The 24,115-nt window shown below is 35.9% G+C and overlaps 1 protein-coding gene across 1 annotated transcript in view; it reads left to right on the top strand.

Moving 5' to 3' along the window:
- The window catches only part of SMYD3 (SET and MYND domain containing 3), a 747,085-nt gene that overhangs the window by 179,837 nt on the left and 543,133 nt on the right, over nucleotides 1-24,115 (top strand). Inside the window, exons 3-5 of the mRNA XM_040263614.1 lie at nucleotides 10,888-10,995; nucleotides 12,508-12,565; nucleotides 14,304-14,440. Coding sequence (XP_040119548.1) covers nucleotides 10,888-10,995; nucleotides 12,508-12,565; nucleotides 14,304-14,440 — 303 coding nt within the window. The remainder of the gene's footprint in view (nucleotides 1-10,887; nucleotides 10,996-12,507; nucleotides 12,566-14,303; nucleotides 14,441-24,115) is intronic.

The raw sequence follows: 24,115 nt of genomic DNA, 5'->3' as shown, positions 1-24,115 counted from the left end.
TGCGTGTGCACGTGTGTATACACATAGATACACACGTGATTTACTGTTTCTCAGCCATCAACAACAGCTGGTGATGCGTGCAGTAACATGACTGAATCTCAGAAACATTTTACAGAGGCAGTAAAGCCAGATGGAGAGTAGTAGTGTGTTCTGGAACAGACACAAATAGTCTGTAATAATGGAGACCATATCTCTGGTTGTTGGGGATGGAGGGCTTGAATGTGAAGGCCCACAAAGGAACTTTTGGGAGTAATAACATTCTATATCTTAATTTTGGTGTTATTCACATCAAACTATACTCTTAAGTGGGCACATTTGATTGTAATATAATTATATCTTAATGTATCCTTGGCACCCTACTCCAGTATTCTTGCCTGGAATAAGGGTTTCCTCAAACAGCAGTCTCATTCTTTGAGTAGGTGAGCATGAGGGAAGGAAGACCAAGCAGAAAGTAAAAGCAGTGATCTGGATCAGAGATAATTTTAGCATTGCATTCAACTCTACAACTTACTCAAAATCATGCCAGTAGTAAAGAGATGTTTTGGGACTCTCTTGTATAGACACTTCCGGTTAATACTTTCTTTTTCAGTCACTCCTTAATCCCATTCTCTGCCCCATACATTGTCTTCAGTTCTGGATTCTTGTTTGAGTTCTGCTTGGCAAGAGTTGAAGATTTTGAAGGTAACTAACTCATGAACTTCCTGACGTTCAATCTGGTTTTAGAAAAGTCAGAGGAACCAGAGATCAAATTGCCAGCATCCGCTGGATCATGGAAAAAGCAAGAGAGTTCCAGAAAAACATCTATTTCTGCTTTATTGACTATGCCAAAGCCTTTGACTGTGTGGATCACAATAAACTGTGGAAAATTCTGAGAGAGATGGGAATACCAGACCACCTGACCTGCCTCTTGAGAAATCTATATGCAGGTCAGGCAGCAACAGTTAGAACTGGACATGGAACAACAAACTGGTTCCAAATAGGAAAAGGAGTGCATCAAGGCTGTATATTGTCACACTGCTTATTTAACTTCTATGCAGAGTACATCATGAGAAACGCTGGACTGGAAGAAACACAAGCTGGAATCAAGATTGCCGGGAGAAATATCAATCACCTCAGATATGCAGATGATACCACCCTTATGGCAGAAAGTGAAGAGGAACTAAAAAGCCTCTTGATGAAAGTAAAAGAGGAGAGTGAAAAAGTTGGCTTAAAGCTCAACATTCAGAAAACGAAGATCATGGCATCTGGTCCCATCACTTCATGAGAAATAGATGGGGAAACAGTGGAAACAGTGTCAGACTTTATTTTGGGGGCTCCAAAATCACTGCAGATGGTGACTGCAGCCATGACATTAAAAGACGCTTACTCCTTGGAAGAAAAGTTATGACCAACCTAGATAGCATGTTGAAAAGCAGAGACATTACTTTGCTGACTAAGGTCCATCTAGTCAAGGCTATGGTTTTTCCTGTGGTCATGTATGGATGTGAAAGTTGGACTGTGAAGAAGGCTGAGTGCTGAAGAATTGATGCTTTTGAACTGTGGTGTTGGAGAAGACTCTTGAGAGTCCCTTGGACTGCAAGGAGATCCAACCAGTCCATTCTGAAGGAGATCATCCCTGGGATTTCTTTGGAAGGACTGATGCTAAAGCTGAAACTCCAGTACTTTGGCCATCTCATGCGAATGGTTGACTCATTGGAAAAGACTTTGATGCTGGGAGGGATTGGGGGCAGGAGGAGAAGGGGCCGACAGAGGATGAGATGGCTGGATGGCATCACTGACTCGATGCACGTGAGTCTGAGTGAACTCTGGGAGATGGTGATGGACAGGGAGGCCTGGCGTGCTGCGATTCATGAGGTTGCAAAGAGTCGGACACGACTAAGCGACTGAACTGAACTGAGCTGAACTCAGAAACTTACCAGCCACTTTGAGGCAGGCTCATTTGTCCTGTTTCTTTAGCCTGTCCTCTTATCCTCACTTTCTGACTTACAGAAAAGAAGTTAAACCCTTCATCCACTGATGGCCCTTCTGGTTTACTTTGGAAGTTAACTTGATAGATTACTTGTGTTGGCGAGATAAAATGCATCTGCCCATCTGCCATGTCCCACTAGAACTCAGCATTGATATTTCAATTAATCTAGCATGGAGATTTCTTTCAAGGAAAATTGGAAGTGTGTAGAGAATTATTTATTTTGGCCTTCCAGATAAAATGTATCAATTACCCCATTCCATCTTGATATGACCTGTCAGTAGGTCAGAGGTTGGCAAACTTTTTTGGTGGAGGGCTAGATTATAAATATTTTTTATGTTTTATAAATGATAAAAGATCTATGATTCTGTAATATCCATTCCTAACAAATATGTGAATTATGTCAAAAAGGCATGAAACCTCCTTGTGCGTGCTTTGTGGATTGTAAGATTTCTGTCACAGCTCTTCAACTCTGTTGTTGTAGTATGAAAAGAGTGAGTGTAAGCTGTGAATGTGGCTGTTTCAATAAAACGTTCCAAAAATAGGTGTCAGAATGGATTTGACCTGAACCTGTTATTAGATGGTGATTGACTTACTTTGGGGCACATGTTGTTATTTATTATGAGGTTCCTTAATTACCCAGAAGACTGTAATCCCCATTTTCCTAAGGAGTAATTATTTATTAATTTTGTCAACTTCTTGCCCTGTAACCATCCTCTTGCCTTACTCTGTCTTTATATTTGGCCCTATCTGTCTAATTTGATTAAGGCAGTGGGAAGGCACTCTTGTCCTACATTTGATACAGCATCCAGAAAGCTTTTAAAGTGATAAGTCTAATGTTTATCACGAAGTCTCTAGCGTGCTCTAAGGAGAATTTATGCAAGATTTTAATCAATACCTGTCAGTCAACTGTAGCTTGTTACAAAGACTGCTTAGCTTTCCAGTTTTCTTTTCCCAGATTCCAGCTTTTCAGGTCTTCAGGCATCTGTCAACCTGCAGTTCATTAGTGTACCACATTTGAAGCATGAAGAAGATATTATTTATTTGCCATTAAGAGGTTGCAAGTGAATGGAATACTGTTGGGTCCTCTTTCTTTCCTGCAAGTCACATGGCAACTCAGATATCCTAAGTTTGCTCATGGGAGACAAACTGTAGATGATTGTGCATATTAATGGTTATTTGTGGCAATAGTGGTTATCAATCACAAATGAACTTGTTGAATAAGCTGGCTTAAAAAATTTTCCAGTTTAAGCCAATTGCCTTCATCTTTAAATGACCCTAAATCTGAGGAAAATACCATTCCAAATTTTCATAAGTCTCACATGAGGAGGTTTCAGGGGCTTTCCACATGGCACTAGTGATAAAGAAGCCGCCTGCCAGTATAGGAGACGTTAGAGACGTGGGTTCAGTCCCTGGGTTGGGAAGATCTCTTGGAGGAGGGCATGGCAACCCACTCCAGTATTCTTGCCTGGAGAATCCCAGGCACAGAGCAGCCTGGCTGGCTACAGTCCATAGGTTTGCAGAGTCGACACAACTGGAGCTTACTTAGCATGCATGCACGAAGAGGTTTCATGCCTTTTTGACATAATTCACATATTCGTTAGAAATGGATATTACAGAATCATAGGTTTTTTTTTTTTTATCATTGAGAAGCTGCCTTAGAGATGATTGAATCCAGTCCAGTTACAGAATAAATGTCTAGTGAGCCCTTAGTTGTAAATTAGATGTATTTTACCCAGGCTGGGCTCAATATATATCGACCCTTCCCACAGGCTATCCCACAAAATAATAAGCTGCCCTAAAATGAGTATTTAATCCAACCATAATTCAATGTTAAATAGTATTTAAATGGGTTATTAGGCTATAGTAGCTTTGTGTCCAACTCAGGGAGGAAAACATTACGATAATAGCATAAAGGTTATTTTGTGTAAGAAAGAAGAAACAAATGGATTTTCTCTTCCTGTCCTAACATTTCATCAGTCCTCTCCTTTCGTAATTAAGCAATCAAGACCATCTCAGACTGGTCAGAGCAAGAATTGCTAGGGATTTTCCTGATCTTCTTTTTGGATGGCCTACATTTAAAATAAACAGTGATGAATATATAGTAAGTTATATCTCCTAAATGGTACTTATTTTAGAATAAATCATCAGATATCTATTGCACACCTCTTACATGCATGATACAGTCGTGTCCAACTCTTTATGACCCCATGGACTTAGCCCTCCAGGCTCCTCTGTCCACGGGATTTCCCAGGCAAGAATACTGGAGGTGGATTGCCATTTCCTCCTCCAGGGGATCTTCCTGACCCAGGGATCGGACCTGCATCTCTTGTGTCTCCTGCATTTGCAGGCAGGTTCTTTATTACTAGTGCCACATGGGGAGCTCAAAAATAAAATAATAATATTTAAAAATTGGTGAGTTTACTTATTCTTTGTGTTACAAAAGATTTATTTGCTGTTATAAAAGAATTTATTGAAGCATTTTAAAAAATATTTAAAAATTAATACATTTAAGGGATTATTGGAGTTACAACCAGGTTTTCCAAAATAAACAAACATTAAGAAGTTGTGTTTATTAATAGTGATTTTACTTTTTTCTCTTTCATATAAAAATGCTTCCCCCTGAATCACCATTACTAGATATAAGAAAGATAATTATGTTTGCTTCTACTTATAAATATAGTGTATGATATTTGTAAAAGATAACATTATTGGGAAACTATACAGGGAACAACAAAATTGGGTTTTTCTTATAGGAAAAACTGGAAAGTTAGTGCCAATTTTCTAATATTTTAACAAATCTACAGTCAGCATTCTTCAGCTTATTTATGTATATCATTTAAATTAGGGTTAATCACATTATAAATATTACTTCTATGCCAGCAAAATGCACATTAAAAATTCTGATGTTCTCTACCAAACACTCATCAGAAAGATTAGGGAAGCTTATAATTCTAATGACGAGTTAAGAGAGTCCTCACTTGCCTACACCCTAGAAACTTTTGAATACAGTTATTTTCATTTATCTTTAGCACACTAATTAATGGGTCACCTATGATATTTTGTGTCTACTAGCATTTCTTTGATCACTGTTTTTTTTTTTTTTCGTATTTTTTGTTTATTGGCTTTTCTTTTTTAGGCATGAATTTTCCCTTCATGTCTTTCACTTTTTTCCCCCTAATTTTATGGAAATATTCACCCTTTTCTTATTTATTCTATAAGACCTCCTTCTATTTTGGAGACTTTTAACACTATCCATATACATAGTTTAGATTTTGTTTTCCTAGTTGTTCTTTATTTTTCAACCATATTTGAGATATTAGTTTTTCTTCTTTCTGATACAGAAGTTATTTATTTTTATGTTATTTAGCATATACATCTTTTCATTTATGGTTTCTAGGTTTTATGTCCTGCTTTAGAAACTCTTTCCCACCTCATTACTATAAAAATGTTAATTCCTGTAAGACAATAGTTTAACTATAAGTATAGAATAGTATTTTATAGTTTTAATCTATCTTGTATATATGGTGACCCCCTTTTTAATTTAGCCTAGCTCAGTGGTTTTTCAACGTTGGCTGCACATGAAATCTGCCACAGTGATTAAAAACAATTTAGACATCAGATTCTATCTCAGCAATACTGTGAGATTCTGTGGGATGTGTCCCAGGCTGTGTATTTTAAAATATTTTCTTATGTGCGTGTTGGATGTGTACCTGTAGCATTGTTCTAGATCTGGGGTTTTCAGCTCTTTCAGGCCTGACTCCATCTTTCTAAGACAGTTATTTTATTGTCATCTCTACTATCTTGAAATGAAATTTCTTAGGTAATACAGTCTACCTAGTTACATCTTTCAAAATTCAATATCAATATAAATGCCATAACTGGAACATAAAGAAAAATGAACATTAAAATAACTTACAATAATATATACTTTTGTGTGTAAGTGCTCAGGTGTGACTAGACTAGAAGACATAATTAAGAAGTCATATACTTGTACCTGTACAGAGTCACTGTGCAAAGGGAAGTTGCAAAATGCAGATCAGAAAATGTGTTTTGTTGGTTAACACACATACCAAAGCTGTTTTTGGCTTCAGTGGGATCCTTTTTTAAAATATTGAATAATTGTGTAGCATTTAATTCTTAAAGGCAATATTACCTTAATTTCCCTAGAGAATTCAGTGCTATTAAAACTACGTAAAAATGTCTTTGTATAAACAAAGGAGATTTACTTCTAGGCTCAGATAATTATGAACAAGTTTGTCACCTTTCTAGGAAGTCTGATCAGACATTTACAAGTCCTGTTGGATTTGGAACAGTTCTTCATTGTATGGGACAGTCTTATGCAGGATGTCTAGCATTTCTGGCCCCTGACTAGTAAGTACCCATGGTGCTCCCCAAGCATTGTGTGAAACAAAAATACCCACAATAAAATCCTAAACTCCCAAGTTTAGGATTACTCCCACTGAAAACCACTGGGTTTAGTTCATCAGTTTATATGCTAAATCAATATAAATACTATAAACTATATGAAAATGTATATACTCTGAAGTTGTTTTTGAGTCATACATGTACTTATACATGGAGTTGAGTCAAATATGTCTTAATTTCTTTTTTGCCCTATCTAAAATTCTTCTCTCCTTGCCTTTGTTTCTTTTTTTTCATTTTGTTTAATATAAATTTTATATTATTTATTTATTTTAATTGGAGGCTAATTACTTTACAAATTTGTATTGGTTTTGCCATACATCAACATGAATCTGCCACGGGTGTACACATGTTCCCCATCCTGAACCCCCCTCCCACCTCCCTCCTCATACCATCCCTCTGGGTCATCCCAGTGCACCAGCCCCGAGCATCCTGTATCATGCATGGAACCTGGACTGGCGATTCATTTCACCATGTTTCAATGCCATTATACATGTTATACATGTTTCAACACCATATTCCCAAATCATCCCACCCTTGCCCTCTCCCATGGAGTCCAAAATACTGTTCTATACATCTCTGTCTCTTTTGCTGTCTCGCATACAGGGTTATCATTACCATTTTTCTAAATTCCATATATGCATTAGTATACTGTATTGGTGTTTTTCTTTCTGGCTTATTTCACTCTGTATAATAAGCTCCAGTTTCATCCACCTCATTAGAACTGATTCAAATGCATTCTTTTTAATGGCTGAGTAATACTCCATTGTGTATATGTACCACAGCTTTCTTATCCATTCATCTGCTGATGGACATCTAGGTTGCTTCCATGTCCTGGCTATTATAAACAGTGCTGCAATGAACACTGGGGTACACGTGTCTCTTTGAATTCTGGTTTTGCCTTTGTTTCTTAATTCAGTATTTTAATTTCCTTTGTCTTTCATGCTAATTTGTGCTTGTTATACTTTATTGTTGATTTTCAACTATGAGAACAGAAAACATTACAGTTAGTGTTGTGAATAAAATCTTAGTTGTACCCTGTGTTTGTAGTAATAGAAGAAAAGAGAAAAAAGTAGATCAAGGGCTTATCTTTGAGAAAGGGGTAGATATGTAATGTGTATGTGTCCTTATGTAATGTGTCCTTGAGGTCTCCATCTGATGACTCACATGGTGAAAAATCTGCCTGCAATATGGGAGGCCCGGGTTCAGTCCCTGGGTTGGGAAGATCTCCTGGAGAAGGGAATGCCTACCCACTCTATTATTCTTGCCTGGAGAATTCCATGGACAGAGAAGCCTGGTGAGCTGCACTCCATGGTTAAAGTTTGTAGAGTGAAGATGATGCCTAATGTTTTTGTATGAGTGTGAGGTTTTCTTCGAAGTCAAATGCGGTTGCTTAAAAGATTTCTTTTTAAACTTTTTCTTGTGGTTTGTTTCTATTAGTAAGCCTATGGTAAGCCTACAATTAATGTTTTAAAAACATGGTTTTTAGTATCATGGTTTCTAGTGGTGTGATTACCTTCTATATTTATATAGATCTGGTTTAAGATGAAAATAATGAACTTCCTTTTTTTGCTGAAGCAAGTTTGGAAAATAAGTACATTGTCCAATGTTTCCGTGCAATGATCTAGGAATAGCCTTAAGAGATACATTGTCTACTTTCTAATTATTGCTGAGAATAAAAACTCATTTTAATTATGTTAAAGAAATAAAGTCATTTTTGCCAAGAGTTTTCTAAAATTTAGAAGCTTCATTCTAACTAATGTCATCTAACAGATCTGTTGGTTTGTTACCTGGGGTACATGTTGTAGTTGCCTTCCCCTGGTAAGCTTCCAAAAGGCTGAGCTGCTCAAAACTGGAGGTTTTAACATGAAAGTTATGGGTGATCTCTAAGAGTTAAGTGTCAATTAAAATCTGCTCTTAAGATCATTTAATCCATTATCTCAGCCTTATTTTACTAGTTGCAGTTCTTTTCCAGACAGACACTTTTCAATATCAAATGAAAACTCTTGCACCAAAGCTATGGTTCTCTCCTCAATCAATAATCAAAAATATCCATGCTCTAGTTTCCTGTCAGTGAGAATGACTGTGAATTTGTCTGCTTACCCACCTTCATTCAAAGACCAGCTGAAGGAAAGAAAGTGTATAGGTATCTCTGAGTCTGTATACTCCAACCTGTCTTCCCAAAGGATGGCAATAACAGTAACGGGAAACTCTGTATTAACTTATTTATATAAGTTTCTTAAATACAGAGCATTTTAGAACTTTTAGTAGGCAGGTTTAGTAAGCAGGTTCTACAATATGAAATGTTTTTCAAACTTATTTGACAGTGTAACCATATTGATTTTAGGGATCTTACACCACATTGGTGCTTACTAATTGTAGTCCAGGGTTAGACCCCAGAGCAATAGAAGTCTTTTCTTTCTCTGAGTTGCATTCTATTGACATTAGAAACAGCTTTATGAAAGGCCATTGTGTTGTGAGCTATTGTCAAAGACATTGTCCAGTATACTGATTAGCATTCTTGGAGTAAGTCCCTCCTGTGATTTAATACTTGGTAAATCTATGTGTTTTTCTCTTCTGTCAGATGAGAATTATGATTTCTTTTTGCCTTGCCTGTAAGGCAACTCATATAAATGGGGTGCACAAGCGCGATCGTTACTTCTCTCTCCTGTTTAGCTTGCTAAGAATTTATACTCTCTCTCTGTATATTTATGTAGCTTGGTAGTTAGATTCCAGCTCTTGAGCCTTACTTTCATCATCTTTAGTATAAGGATAATATCTACCATTTGGATTATTGTGAAAATCAAGTGAAATCTTTTTTAATTGCTTAGCCATGTGTCTAACACACTGTAGAATGCTAAGTAATGCTAGAATAATTTTTTCCCCATAATTTTAACATTACATTTTGTTTCTAATTTTACAGTCTTATCTCATATGCACCTCTCTTTGAAACACTCATTTTTATTTGGAAATGAGGCAAGTGTAAATGGGGCTTCCTAGGTTGCACAGGGGTAAAGAATTTACTGGCCAATGGAGGAGATGCAAGAGATGCAGGTTCCATCCCTGGGAAGATCCCCTGGAGTAGAAAATGGCAACCCACTCCAGTTTTCTTGCCTGGAGCATCCCATGGACAGAGGAGCCTGGCAGGCTATAGTCCATGGGGTCGCAAAGGGTTGAACACGAATGAGCAAATGAACACACACACACAAAGTATAAATACTTTAAAAAAAGTCACATTAAGAACATCGCCATAGTGAATAAGAAGGAATGAAATGAGGCAATTGTGAGTTGAGATGATAAAAGAAATGATGTACCCCTTGTAAACAATGTCTCCAAGGTTTGGTTTACTAGGAGATAGTGGTGGACAAACCGCGCCTTCACCCAGCCAACTGGCACACGCAGTCTTTCTGAGCAGAATGCTTGAACTTGAATCTGAGTCACAGCTTCAGAGTAGCTGCAGCTACTGTTTTGGTTATGCTGCATGTTGTGCTATTAAGTGGAAAAGAGAGACCTCTTTTAGGGGGATTTCATAGGCCCAGCATCTAGGAAGCAGGTTTATAATCTCTGAAAGAAGACAATGTGAGCACGAGGCATTTCACAGGCAGAACTTACAGCTCTCATTTGGAAAAGCAGTATTAGATATTTGGTCTAGTGGTCTCCCTCTCACCAGGGTTAGATATTAGACACTCTGGATTATATTTCCATAGAGAAGCAGTCCCATATGAAGGGAGTCATGGCATTTTAGACTCGAGGACAACGTCCCTCCATTTAGTCCTCTGCCTCCTAGTGTTCGATGTTGGTGACCGGCTCTGTGGTCTCTTCACCCCACCAGCACATGGCTAGGACTCTGGGCTAAGTGACTGTGCGATCCCAACCATTAACATTTCAGAATGTTAATAATTAGGCCAGGACAACATAAATAAACCAAGACCGTTCTGTTTGCCTTTGGTCATTTTAGCTAATAACTCCTTTCTATGTTATCTTAAAAAACAAAAGGATTTTTCTATTTTAAAAAATTTTGTTAGCCCTCCTGATATTTCTGTACCTACTATAGCAGCACAGAAATTCAGATAGCTATCTGTCCTGTTCTGATATTTCTGAACCATGTGTTTTATTTTCTAATTTGGAGTGATGTTTTCTTTTTGTATTCAAAATCACTGTCTATTAAGAATCCTATTTAATCACCTAAGAGACTATCTTATGAATTATTAAGAAAGACATAATCATTCTTTCTTTGGATGCTACCAGCCAGGTAATAACCACGGGGCAAATAAAGGATAAAGGTGAAATGGAAGCTTTTGATGTCCATGCTTAGTAATTGCATACTAAATCCTGGATCAGTAATAGTATTAGAATATTGCTTTCCTTTTCTATTTGCACTTATATTTAGGCTATTAAAATCAAGTTAATGTTGATGACTCTCAACATTCAAAACCCATATAAACAGAAGTTAAATTTTTATGTCTTATATGCCCTCCTCACTCTTGTCTCAACAGAAAAAAGCTTGGCAGGACCACAAGCGAGAATGCAAATGCCTTAAAAGCTGCAAACCCAGATATCCTCCTGACTCTGTCCGACTACTTGGCAGAGTTGTTTTCAAACTTGTGAGTATAAAACTTGTGAAATATTCTTGGGTTTTAACTTAACACAAGCACTTGCAATTGCATGTGGTATTCATATTTAAGGCTAAATGTAAATCTTTATTAAAGTAGAAGGTGGATTATTCCAGGGAATATCTTAAGACAAAACTTGCTATTTTCTATTAATCACAACATTGGTGGCAGTGATGAAGTGCATGGCCCCCTTTTTGAAGGCCTTGTATGTGTTCTCTTAGGCATGAGATGTTAGTGATTGCTGTTACGTTGCCTTTATTGTTGCTCTACTGAGAACTAATGCACAGGGCAAGTATATCATTTTTTGGGTTGCTTCTTTAAGTGAGATTTTAATTAGATGATTCAAGGAAGAGTGCTTTTTTTTTTTTTTTTAAGCTAATATCCATTGAAATTGTTTCTCCCATCCCTTTTCCTACTTTGCCAAAGTGGCTAGTGGATTCTGTGAAATCACTCTTTGGTAATACCTTCCAGCTTTTGTTTTTCCCAGGTTTAGCATGTATCTCTTTATTGCAAGCTTCAGCTCTATTCTGTCCTGTTGTTTATTAACTTCTTTGGCAATAAAATTTTATAGGGGATTTTAGGAATGTAAAAGTATATACCTAAAACCAGTGCAATGTTTTATATCAGCTACATCAGTACTAAAAGATGAATTTAGAATACCAAATGGGTATTGTCTTTGGACTGATTATACAACATCTGTTACATATACTTACTGCTATTTTCAAATGTATATATTGTATTGAACTAAACTCAATAATACACATATTTATTTCAAAGCTTTAGTAAATTGAAAGCAACTTTGTTATTATGCATTCCTTTAATTACTTGATATTAAAAGTATAATAATATATTTGAGTCTGAACTTTGTCAACTTTATTAATATTGAAAAGATAGAGAACCACTGTTAGAGCCGAAATAGGTTATTTCAGAATCACCCAAGGTACTAGTTCTCAATCTCCACCCCCAACCTACTGAGTCAGAATCTAATAAAAAGTAGTTATAATGATTGCTCCCTTCTATTGAGCACTTACTATTTCCAGGCCATGTGCTAATTGCTTTATATGTTAAACATATTTTATACCACAACAACTCAGTGTTATACATTACTTCTTATGTGTGTTTCACATAAGGAAATTGACTCCTCTTGCCTCAAGGTTAAGTAACATGCCCAAGGTTGCACATTTTGTAATAAACTCTTATTTTTATTCATCTATCTTTGCTTTTCTGTAATAATTAATAATAAAATCCTTGCAATGACACAAGTCAGTGGTAGAACTGGGGTAAAAATAGAAGTTTGGAAACTTTTTGTAAAAGAATTTTGTGTTTAGAAATTAAACTGGTGGGTCAAGTTGCAATACATTTTAACATGATGAAGAGAAGGAATATATAGAAAATTGTCTTTTTAACAGACTTGCATTTAAATATCTAAAGATATCTAAACATATTCATGTATATATTGGAACACTTTAAATTGTTTTTGGTGTTTTCCTTCTTTCTTCACAGATGCAAGAAACACCCTCTGAATCGGAAAAACTTTACTCATTTTATGATCTGGAGTCAAGTAAGTGATTGTCTATCAGCATTTTAAAAGTTCTATAATTTATTTGCTGAGCTGATGAGCTGCTTTATTTTTGCCTTTGTTTTTCTGTCTCTGTTTGTGAGGCAACAAACCTTTTCAAGTTTTTATGTAGACTGACACATTAGCTTATTTAATTTATTCCAGGGTAGCTTTGGCCATAGAGGGGTTTGTGAAATGCTGTAGAGGAGTCTTAAGTTAGGCAGTGAGGGGAGTATAACCCTTAGTCAAGCTGACAAAATAATTTCACTTCTGTTTTCCCCTCTGTGTGCTCTTCTTCCACTCTTGGCTTCTTTTTGATGTCAGGGAACAGTAATATGAATGAGGGCCTCCAGGGAACATTTAGGTTCACTGGTCCTTTAGATAATATGGAAAATAGAAGGTACCAATGGCTTAGGCTCTCTGACAGCACTGAGTGTTGTTCAACTCCTGAACTACCATGGCAGTGGCCAACCTCCCTGAGAACACTGAGAGGCTTTGCATCCGAGTGTTTAGTGAATGTTAGGGTTATTTTTCTTTCGTATTGGCACAGATTCTCTTCACTGAAGTTGCAAATGACTTCAGCTCAAAAATAGCAAGAGCTTGTGGAGTAAATGTGCTATACAGTTTAATATTTCTGGATGGAGACAAATAAGAGGATCTAGTACAGATTTATGGTTATGGAATCCTAAGTGCCAATGGTAATAAATTATTATTTAAGAAATCATTGGCTTAATTGTTCTGTTGCACAAGTAATTTAGAGAAAATATGTAGACCTGACATGAGCACCAGAGTAATGGTGTAGTTCGTCTTGATCTATGTTTTCAAGTTTTAATAGAGAACTAATTAGTCATTTTTTCTTGTTCTATTACTGCAAGATAATTAACATCTCTTAAAGTGAGTTTTGCTATGAACAGTAGCCCTGCTCAGTAGCAGTATCATCCATGCTGCCTTAAGTGAAGTGCTCTCAAATGTTATTAATTGAATTGTGCACTCTTAGCCTTCACAACCCTTTTGTGGTATAAATGAAACTGAGTTTTTCAAGGAGTAATACTGGCTTTGGAACTTTCTCCTTCTATTTGGTTGGAAACCTTATATATCTTGTTTATTCATTCTTTAAAGAGCTTGAAGATGTGATTTCTTTGGTTGATTCATGTTTTCTTCTTGATATATTTTCTCCTTGACACATATCATCAATTTGAGCTCAATTTAACCAAACTTGTCAATTTATGCTTTCTAGGTTTCTTTTTTTTTTTTTGCCTTTAAAATGATAATGGTAATCGGTCATGTCCTGATTGTAAACTGTTTCATGAAAAAGTCTGCTTAAATTCACTGACGAAATAAGCATTTATGGTGGTTTGAGCATGTGTGCAGGAGGATGTAGACAGTCTGCTAACAGACATCATTACTAATTTTGGTTTTACTGTTTTTTCATGTGGGTGTGTGTATTTTGTTTTGCTAGGTGTTTGATCTTATTTTATAGATGACATTTGGCAGAATTTAACTGGTAAGTGTATATAATGATTTGTAGCTGTCAAAAATTAAAAGATAGTCATTTAAAAAAATTTATTTTTTAATTAAGGATAATTGCTTTACAGAATTTTGTTGTTTTTTGCCAAACATCTGATCTCCCATGAAATCTAGGGCAGGAAATATCTGCCTTAATAGCTACCATTGAATACCTGAAAATTATCCACTGAAAGTTCGCTATATGATAGTGCTATTTATTTTCTGTTTAAAAAAGATATTAACAAACTGACTGAAGATAAGAAAGAGGGCCTCAGGCAACTTGCATTGACATTTCAACATTTCATGAGAGAAGAAATACAGGATGCTTCTCAGCTGCCACCTTCTTTTGACATTTTTGAAGCCTTTGCAAAAGTAAGTGCTAACTTTGGTATCTCTGCTAATGCCATAAATCAACCCTTTACTCCTTATTTTGTTGTTGACCCATGAAACTCCAGGACTCTTCATGTTTTAATCACTTCCCTGCCTTTATGAGTAGAAACTGGGAGAATGTATTGCTAATAATGAAAAGAGCATTACTTTTCCTGCTTTATCACTATGCTAATTAACAGCCAAGAGTGTTCACTGTTAGCTGGGAAAGCACACCCTCAAAAGAGTGTGCTTTCTTTCCTCAAGAGAGAGTAACATGTTCTATTATTTCTTACTAATGGATTTAAGTTTGCCATTCAGTTCATTTAGTTTTGTGGTGGTGGTTTCAGCAATGGAAACTCTTTTGAAGTGGAAAAATTATTGGAATCCATTTCTTGATTTAGTGAATTCTAAATAGACTGAAGATATAATCATTTCTGATTTAAAAAGGATTTCCTAAATTGCCTAAAAATTTGTTTAAATGTTTCAAGTCACTCAAATCTTAGATTAGGAATATAAATAGGTGTAAGTTAATATTTCATTATGATCTCTTGGCACTGGTTATCTGAGCGTACTTTTTGTAAATGTTTCTGGGGTTTGTTTAGGCTCAGAGAGACAGAATGTACTGATGAATTCTTGATGTCTACCCTGGGACAGGGATAAAGGAATCAATATGTCCTGCACTATTATCATATGTTTGCTTTCCTTACATTGCCATACTGTGTGTTTTGATTTGGTTAAATATTTTATCAATATTTCAAAATATTGATATATTTTAATAATAAGCAAAATTTTACATTTGAGGGTGATTTTTGTTAATTTTACACTTTATAAGCACACATCCAGTGACATATTTATCCTGTGAATATATTTAAAATATGTTTTATATTATGATCTGCTTATTTTCTAAGTATTTAAATGTGGTTAGTATGATGGCTATAGATTTATTTTTGTTTTTCCCAAATGTATTTTGATTCTTTAGAGTATGTTCTTATGATTTTCTGATACTATCATCTTAGCATTACATTCTGGTTTGTCTGTAATTTTAAATTGATTTCAGAATATAAGGATTGCTTATGATACATCTGAGAGGTTTCACATATATGTATTTCACATGCTTCTGAAAATTACAGCCTATAGTAGTGCTATGGATACAGCACACACAAGCTCTTTTGATGTTACCTACTATACAAAGTAACACCTACTGAAAGATAAAAATATACCTATGATGACTATAACTTCATTCCTAGAGCTCCCTATTGTTGGAAAATGTTCAAGTGCTAATTGCTGGAGTTATTAATGTTCATAATACCTATTTAAAAATGGTTTCCATTGTTCCATGTAAAATGTGAATTACTATCTTATTTCTCTGGTTTCTTTTAAAATAATTTTAATCTTATGAATCTTACAATGAACTTTTCTCTGTATTGTTTGGAGTGGGGGAAATTCTGTCATTACAATTAACAGGAAAAATTTTAATAATATGCTTTCCTTCTCCCCACAAAATTATATTTGTTATTGCTGCAAAAGTAAAACATATTCATCTTTGTAGTTTCTGAGGGAATTGAACTCAATCTGTGATTTCTGCCTTAAAGTTTAGGTTAATATATATAAACCTATACTTTAACCTATATACTAACCTATATATATGTACACACACATATATATATATATGTTAATAATCAGAGGAAAGCAGCATTGACTTATGGCTCCTGAACTTCCTTGTAAAAGTTTGGTTTATATTTTATAGATTGTAGTTATTTTTTCTGCTTTTAAATTTGTCCTTAAAAGAGAAAACTCTTCTCCCTCTCCCCTCCTCCTCTCCATCCGTCCTTCCTGTCCTTCACTCTTTTTTAAAGAGAAGATTAGGATTAAATTAAGCTCATCAGTGTCCTGGTAAAGCTTAGGGATGAACCACTAAGTTTATAACTTTGCAAGTGTGTGATGATGTAGATCATGACAGATGCATGGCAAGTGGATGGAGAGTGCTGGTCAGGAAACTTTATCCCCAGCCACTGCCCTCTCCATCTTGCTGGGATAAAGAATTAATCAAAGAAAAGAAGTGGGCAGTACAGAGAGGTTTGCATCCTGTTGCTTCTCTGTGTGCAGTCTGTCAGCATGCTGACCTGCATTCTCAACCTAAGGACCTAGCTTTTGAATTTATACTTTAAAGAAAGCTGACTTTACCTGGCCTCAGTAAAGAAAAGCCTGCTTTATGTTTCGCTTTCCCTCCCACTCATTTATATTCGTTTAGGTTCTCTGAAGGTATTAGACACGCTAAGCTTATGTTTCGGTTCATCTCATTGTCATTTAAGACAGAAGGAATTCTGAGAGCTTTTTAAAATTGGTTTCTATCTTAATTTTTTTTGAGTTTTTGATTATGGGTTTTTCCAAACACACACAAAAGTAGAGAGACAATTCTGATGAACCCTCAGGTTTTCATCAGTTGGTGTCAGTAGTTTTCAAACTTGTTTTATTAACGTATATGGTAGATTTCACACAGGTGTTCATCTCCTTTACTTGGATTTCCAAACATTCCTTACAATTACTCTTTTGTTATCAGGGCTCTTGGCTTCCTGAGAGAGGTGTTTGTTAGTGAATTCATTGATCAAATTATGCAAGTTTTATTTTGTTTTTGTTTGGTGGTGAACTATGTACAAAGCACTCTTGGGCCAGGGTTATAGAAATATGTGGCTAATCTAACTCTGAAAATTACGTTCCAAGGCAAAGAACCTCAGCAAGTCAAAAGTCTTTCTTGGGGACATGCACATATTTATCAAACTTGCGCTACCTGGAAATGAAAGGGGTTGGTGGAGGATGAGAAGGTTCTTAATCCTAGGAACAAGTTTCTTCTCTGCTGAGCAGATAGCTTTTTCTAGTAGCAGTCCATGATTAATTCTTTAAAAGTTGGCACTTTATATATTGAACACTCTGGGGTTTTCTGTTGAAAAATAGTGTATATTTGTTTTGGGGCTAGATTCTTAGTGCCTCTTGTGCTTCTGCTGCTCAAGACTTGGTTTTCCTTAGAAAATTTATCCCTGGCCCCCTCCTCACCCCCTGCCCCACTTCATTACTCTGAAGACATTATCGTGTAGTCTTTTTCCAGTTATGTTTCCAAGTATCCCTGGTTTTCACCACTTCCTTATTAACAGTATCAGCCCCCAACTCCCCCCACGCCCACACAGAGCAATTGACAAATTGGGATTCAGAACCTAGGAGTTTGCTGTATAAAATATCCTGTCCACTTAGGAATTTGTTGCCTGGTTGTTAAAATTAAGTGGGAAGGAGAAATTTTTCTAGGGTAAGAAATCAAGGAGAACTCCACATAGGAAGCAGAAATTAATGGCATGCATTTCAGAAGAAAAGATGGTATTTGGAAACAATTAGAGAGAATGGTCTAGAAATACCTGTGGGGAGCAAGAGGGTACAGCTTCTCGAACCTCCTGTGCTAAGAAAAATTCATTGGCTTCCTGTAAAGGAGATTTGAAAAGGCAGTTGTTACCAGTGGAATACATGTTTCGGTTATATGCATTTTCAGTTAGTGATTACAATCAGAGTTGAGTGAAAGCTTTGATGCTTAAAATGTGGTTTATTTTCGGTAGTAATAGAAATTAGAGAGGGTGGTAGTGCCTCCAGAACTTCTAAATAGGGTGGCTGCAGAGTGATGATCTGGTTGGATGGAAAGGTGGGAGTGGTTTGCCTGTAGCTTTATTTGCTTAACGGTTTTTTAAAAGAATTTTAGATTGTTACTTGAGAGTGGGGCTGAATGGAAATTAAAGCATCATGTGTGAGGAACGTGGTGGTTTACCACTGATGGTATTGAAGGTGGCCAAAGGATAGGAGATGTACTGCAGATATTTGTGAGAATAGTGATGGCGTGTGATTATCTGTATCTTCATCAAAAATAGAGACCAGACTCATCTCTACTGGCTCTTTTTCAGATTGTTTAGAGAAGGGAAAATGTGTGTTTTCATTTCTACAGGCCCTTCCTCCTTCCCACTCCCCAGCTTTTTTTTTCCCCCCACTTCTATTTTGAAGTAGAACTTCTGGTTAGATTTCAAAATGGATTTATACTGGCAAGACAACTCCTATGGTTCAATCTATTGATTGAGCTCTAAACATTTGCTACAAATATGCAGATAGTACATACGCATAGTCATGAATACAAGCTTTTAAAAGGTGAGAAAATTACAGTTAGAGGACAAATTTAAATGGGAGGCTGAGTAGTAGTGTGATGGTTAAGTCGTTTTTTCAGACAAGTAAGTGAAATTCTCTCAACCTCGATTTCCTTATCTGTAAATGGGAATGATAATCATAATACTGGTGACTTATTGGTTAAGAATCTGTCTGCCTATGCAGGAGACACAAGAGATATGGGTTCAGTCCTTGGGTTGGCAAGATTCTCTGGAGGAGGCGAAATGGCAACCCACTCCAGTATTCTTGCTTGGAATATCCCATGGACAGAGGAGCCTGGTGGGCTACAGCCCATGGGGTCACAAAGAGTCAGACACAGCTGAGTGACTGAGCGCACAAACAGAAAACACAAAAAATAATAATAACTATAGATTAAATTGAGGATTAACTGTAAAGTACTTAGGGTGTCTGACACATGTTATTAATTTCTGCTAATACTGCCCCATTTTCCATCTTTATTTGTTTTCCAATATAAAACAGGAGTGTAATCTGCAGCTGACTATAAATCGGAATCACAGATACTTGCATACAGTTGTGTCCGGTGCTGGTGTCCCATACTCAGAATTACCTCTGTTGCTGAGAAGAAAATTTTGCAAACAGAGAATAGTACCTTTCCACTAGTAACTGGCTTCGTTTCAGCCCGTAGCTATCATGGTCAGAAATCATTTGCTGTGTCCTACATTGATCACAACCTCATGATTTCAGAGTAGTTCCTTGGGATTTCATGGAGGAAATATAAAAGCAGGCTTTCTATGATGAATGAAATCTTTCTTACACACGAATCTTAAAAGGATGAAATTAAATTACAAGAGGCATAGTTAGTTGGCATGGCATAGCTTACGCATGTATGGTATTTCCTCTATTCTATCCCCTCAAATGTACACTGGTAATTATTGGTAATGGTCTTTCTAAATTTAGTGTCAGTAGACTTAGTTTTGAGCTTATTTCCAATGCATAGAGTATATTTTTTAGAAATTATTGTACAGAGTTTTAAAAATATATACTTATTTTTTTCCTGGACTTAGAGCTTCCTTTTCTAAAAATGCGTTTGGTAGACTGATAAGACTATGATAAGCTCTGAACAATAAAATAGAAAATGGACTAGTTGCGCAAAATGTTTCAACGCCAGATATTAAATTGGAAGCAACAAGAATAAAAGTGACCTTTCTGACCACAAAACATATGTCATTGTTATTGCTGCCAGAGCTCTACAAAGTACTTTTTAACTCGATAATATATAACTGCAGCAGAATTTTTTGATTAGCAATTCCACATCTGTTTGAGAAGATTTTTTTTTTTCTTTTAAACAAAATAATAGTTTTCCTGGTAGAACGTTCTTTTTATTCTTAAGAGTACATCTATGACCTCTTGATCTTGCCTTCCAGACTCATGCTATTAGTGGCAACTGGTTTTGCAGTATATACTGTGTTTGCATAAATGTGAAAGTGAGAATTTTAGAAGGTTTTTTTTGTATTATGATACTTAAAGTTTACATTCAGTTACATTCTGAGTGAATTCTTTTTACAGGGAGAGATTTTCTTTTTATTGGAGATGCAGTGAAGAATGGGTTAGAACAAGAATCTTGCTAATTCATAGAATGAAAATAAATAGTGATTTAATATTTTTAATCGAGATGTGTTAGAAATAAGACACAAATGGTAATATATTAAAGATCATATACTTGCATTTGGTATATGCCATTTGAGTGTTAATAAATAGTCCCTTGTATTCTGCCATAACCTCATACTTTTAGCAAAGTATATAAGTCAGCATGGTGGAAAAAATAACTAAATAATCCCTTTTTTGATCGTTCTATTTGCTGAAGAATGGTATACTTCAGTAAAAAGGAAGAACAGATTTGTTTCTGATATATTCAGTTTTTAATCTTAAATTTTTCATCTAGTTAGCCCTCTCATTCTGGATGAAGGGTGCCTTCTTACTTCGGTGTTGTGTTAGGTTAATTTGTGGGACAGATATGGCCTCTGTTGTTTGAAAGGTCAGGAATGTGTGTGTGCATTTGCCACTTGAGGGTTTCAAGTTCATGCAGGACCCGATTTTAGAACCTTTTCGTTGATCAGCTCAGTTGGATTTCACTACTGTAGCATGCTCTAAAGTAGTAAAGAAAGCAGTTTTTGAATTAGTAACATGCTGCTGCTAAGTCACTTCAGTCGTGTCGGACTCTGTGGGACCCCATAGACGGCAGCCACCAGGCTCCCCCGTCCCTGGGATTCTCCAAGCAAGAACACTGGAGTGGGCTGCCATTTCCTTCTCCAATGTATGAAAGCGAAAAGTGAAAGTGAAGTCGCTCAGTCGTGTCCAACTCTTGGCGACCCATGGACTGCAGCCTACCAGGTTCCTCCATCCATGGGATTTTCCAGGCAAGAGTACTGGAGTGGGGTGCCATTAGTAACATGATGGATTATCTAATTACAAAGTTTATATGAAATGGCAGTATGATAACTTTGACTGCACTACTAAATGATCCCAGTGACTGATCAGATGTGCCTGGATTCCATTAAGGAAAAATATGCCATTAAATATTTAATACTAAAAGCGAGCAGACACACCAGGATTGCTAACCTCTAATCACCAGGGTGCATATATGTCAACATTTGGAGGTAGCTGCTAGATAACACATCTCTCTTGTCTTGCTCAGAACAGCTGTTAGAAGACTTAATTTTTGGGATTATACTTTTCTTCAGGTTTTAAGTAAAATGGGCAAACAGCCAACATACTTAACTGCATGTAGATCTTGGCATTCTAATTATGAGAAGCTGATGCATTTATGATTTATGTTTTTTTATACAATAGATTGACTCTCTGAGTAGATTCAAGAGACGATTATTCTCAAAAATGTCCTTCCAAGTAAAGTGACATTTGTAGGACACTTGGGATTTCAAAACAAAACAAGTCATGTATTTTTAGTGATATTTATCTATTCTCTTCTTCGTTATTAACCATTCAGTTACTATTTCTCTTCATTTATGTATAAATAACCTGTGATGAATGGATGTCTGTTTATCATAGTTAAGGACCAGATGCCAGCTAACTTCTGAAGTTCCGAAGGATAATTATTAAATTCTTAATCAACATTTTTATGTATACCTGCGTTGCTCAAGGTTAATTACATATATAAGGCCAATACTTTGATTAAAACTACTGATGGATGAAAGTGTTTGCTAAGCCTTGTTGCCTTATCTATTTGAGTGTATAACTTGCCAATAATTCAGATAGAGGTAATATTTTAAAAATGATAATATGTCACTACGGAATGGCAGACTTTACTTTCATTGCTTTGCCTTTCCCTTTAGTGACAAAAACTTCTATTAGAGTACTGTGTCTCCCTACTAGAGTGTGACTTCTTAGAGCTAGCAATTTATTTATTTTGAATCCTTGGGAATCTTCATGGTACACAGTAGGCATTTAATTATTGACTGGGTCAAAGAATGTATAAACACTGTACATTTTCTGTTTTATGGAGAATCCTTAGTTAAATATATTTTAAAATTATTACTGTAAATATATAAGACTAGATAAAAAAAGAATCTATATTATGGTAAAATTCAAGAGGTTCAGTTGATAGCTCAGAATCACAGAAGCTGCCATATTCATAAATTCTTCAGGAAATTATAAATCATTACATTAATTATTCCAGAGTTCATCAATTTTTTTCTGCAAAAGTCCACATAGTAAATATTTTAGACTTTGTAGGCCAAGAAGCAAAAGTGAATTATTACTGCCAATTTGTAATGCACAATGAGAGGGCTACTCATGGTCTCCATGGCAACTCCTTAACTCTTCCATTATAGTTGAGAGCATCCATGGATAAAATGTAAGTGAACTGGCATGGATGTCTTCCAATAAAACTTTGTTTACATAAATAGAGTGTTGATTTTCATATAACTTCACTTGTACTCAAATATTCTTCTTTTTCTTTTTTCCCAACCTTTTACAAATGAAAGAAAACATTCTTGTCTTGCAGTCCGTGCAGAAACAGGTGGTGGGTCAGATTTGGTCCATGGGACATTGCTTGCCAATCCTTAAATTATTTTTTGTAAGCCAAAAGATTTTTTTTTGTGTGTGTGTACACAATAGGAGATAGCACATGCTGTCAAAACTTCTCTAATTAAAAAAAAGATAGGAAATATTTTATTTAAATTACTTTTAACAGTTACTTTTACTTTTTAACATGCCATTGGTTCTACAATTTTACATTATCAGTGACATTTGTAAGCACAATGTGTATACAGTAATTATCTCTTGGATTTATTATTTTTTATCCCCAAAACATTTGATTCACTAAATTTAAGATGTTTTAATTCAATAATATAGTAGAAAAGATGTAGTATATCACTAAGGATTAGGAAGAAAAAAAACTCTTAAATAGAAAAAAATATATACTTTATTAACATCTTATTTATCATAAACTATCATTACTAGTTTTTTGTTTGTTTTTTTTTTTTAACTGCAGATGTTATAGTTTGTTATTTTGCCTTGAAAAGAAATGTAACAACACTGTTTCCTAGTAGAATTATTTTGGATGTATAACTCAGGTTTAGAAAATTTTTGTTTGAGTCTTCAGATCTTTTTCTTAGATTGTGGATATTACCTTCAGATTTTACTGTGCTTTGACTATTTGTGTTATGAATGAGATGGACCTCTTATGGGAGGAAAAAAAGTTTTAGGGGTATAACACTAATAGTAGTGAAAAATTATGATATGATAAACTTCTGTTAAATTTTATATCAGGGAGAAACAGAGTGATAGTTTTGAAGGCAGAAACTAGACATTGCTACATGATGTAGAAAATAAGGTGTTATGTTATAAAGGTGAGCAGGTCTAAGTGTGGGGATGGCTTCTGTAAGTCAGATGAAAAAAGGTGGCCTGATCAGGAGAGAAAATAGCCCAATTACTATCTGAAAGGATTGATTTTAATTAAATTTTTCTTCAGTACCTAGTGTTACGAATTAAAGATACATATTTAGGTAGCTGTTCTTTGTATAGTATGATGAAGAACAGAAAGCCCTGTCATATTGGGCAAGCTGTCTATGGCTCAGTACCTAGAAGAGCTTTGTCATTAGAGTGGTCCAAGGATGTATCAGGCTGCCTTGGCATAGCTTTGAGCTTCCTGTCCCTGAAAGTGTGTCATTCCAGGTTAGAAGCACGTGTCAGGATGAGTTATCTCCATGAATAAGATAAAGTGAAAGTGTTAGTCACTCAGTTGTGTCCAACTCTTTGCGACCCCATGGACTGTATAGCCTGCCAGACTTCTCTGTCCATGGAATTCTCCAGGCAAGAATACTGGAGTGGGTGGCCATTTCCTTCTCCAGGGCTCTTCCCAACCTAGTGATTGAACTCGGTTCTCCCACACTGCAAGTAGATTCTTTACCAACTGAGCCACCAGGGAAGCCCCATGAATAAGGTAAAGCTTGATGATTTGTAAGATACTCTGTGTTTGTCATCTTCATGGTGCATCATGGAAGAATG

Source organism: Oryx dammah, unplaced genomic scaffold (genome assembly GCF_014754425.2).
Source record: "Oryx dammah isolate SB20612 unplaced genomic scaffold, SCBI_Odam_1.1 HiC_scaffold_21, whole genome shotgun sequence".
Classification (NCBI taxonomy): domain Eukaryota; kingdom Metazoa; phylum Chordata; class Mammalia; order Artiodactyla; family Bovidae; genus Oryx; species Oryx dammah.
This window is presented reverse-complemented; position numbering and strand designations above follow the sequence as displayed.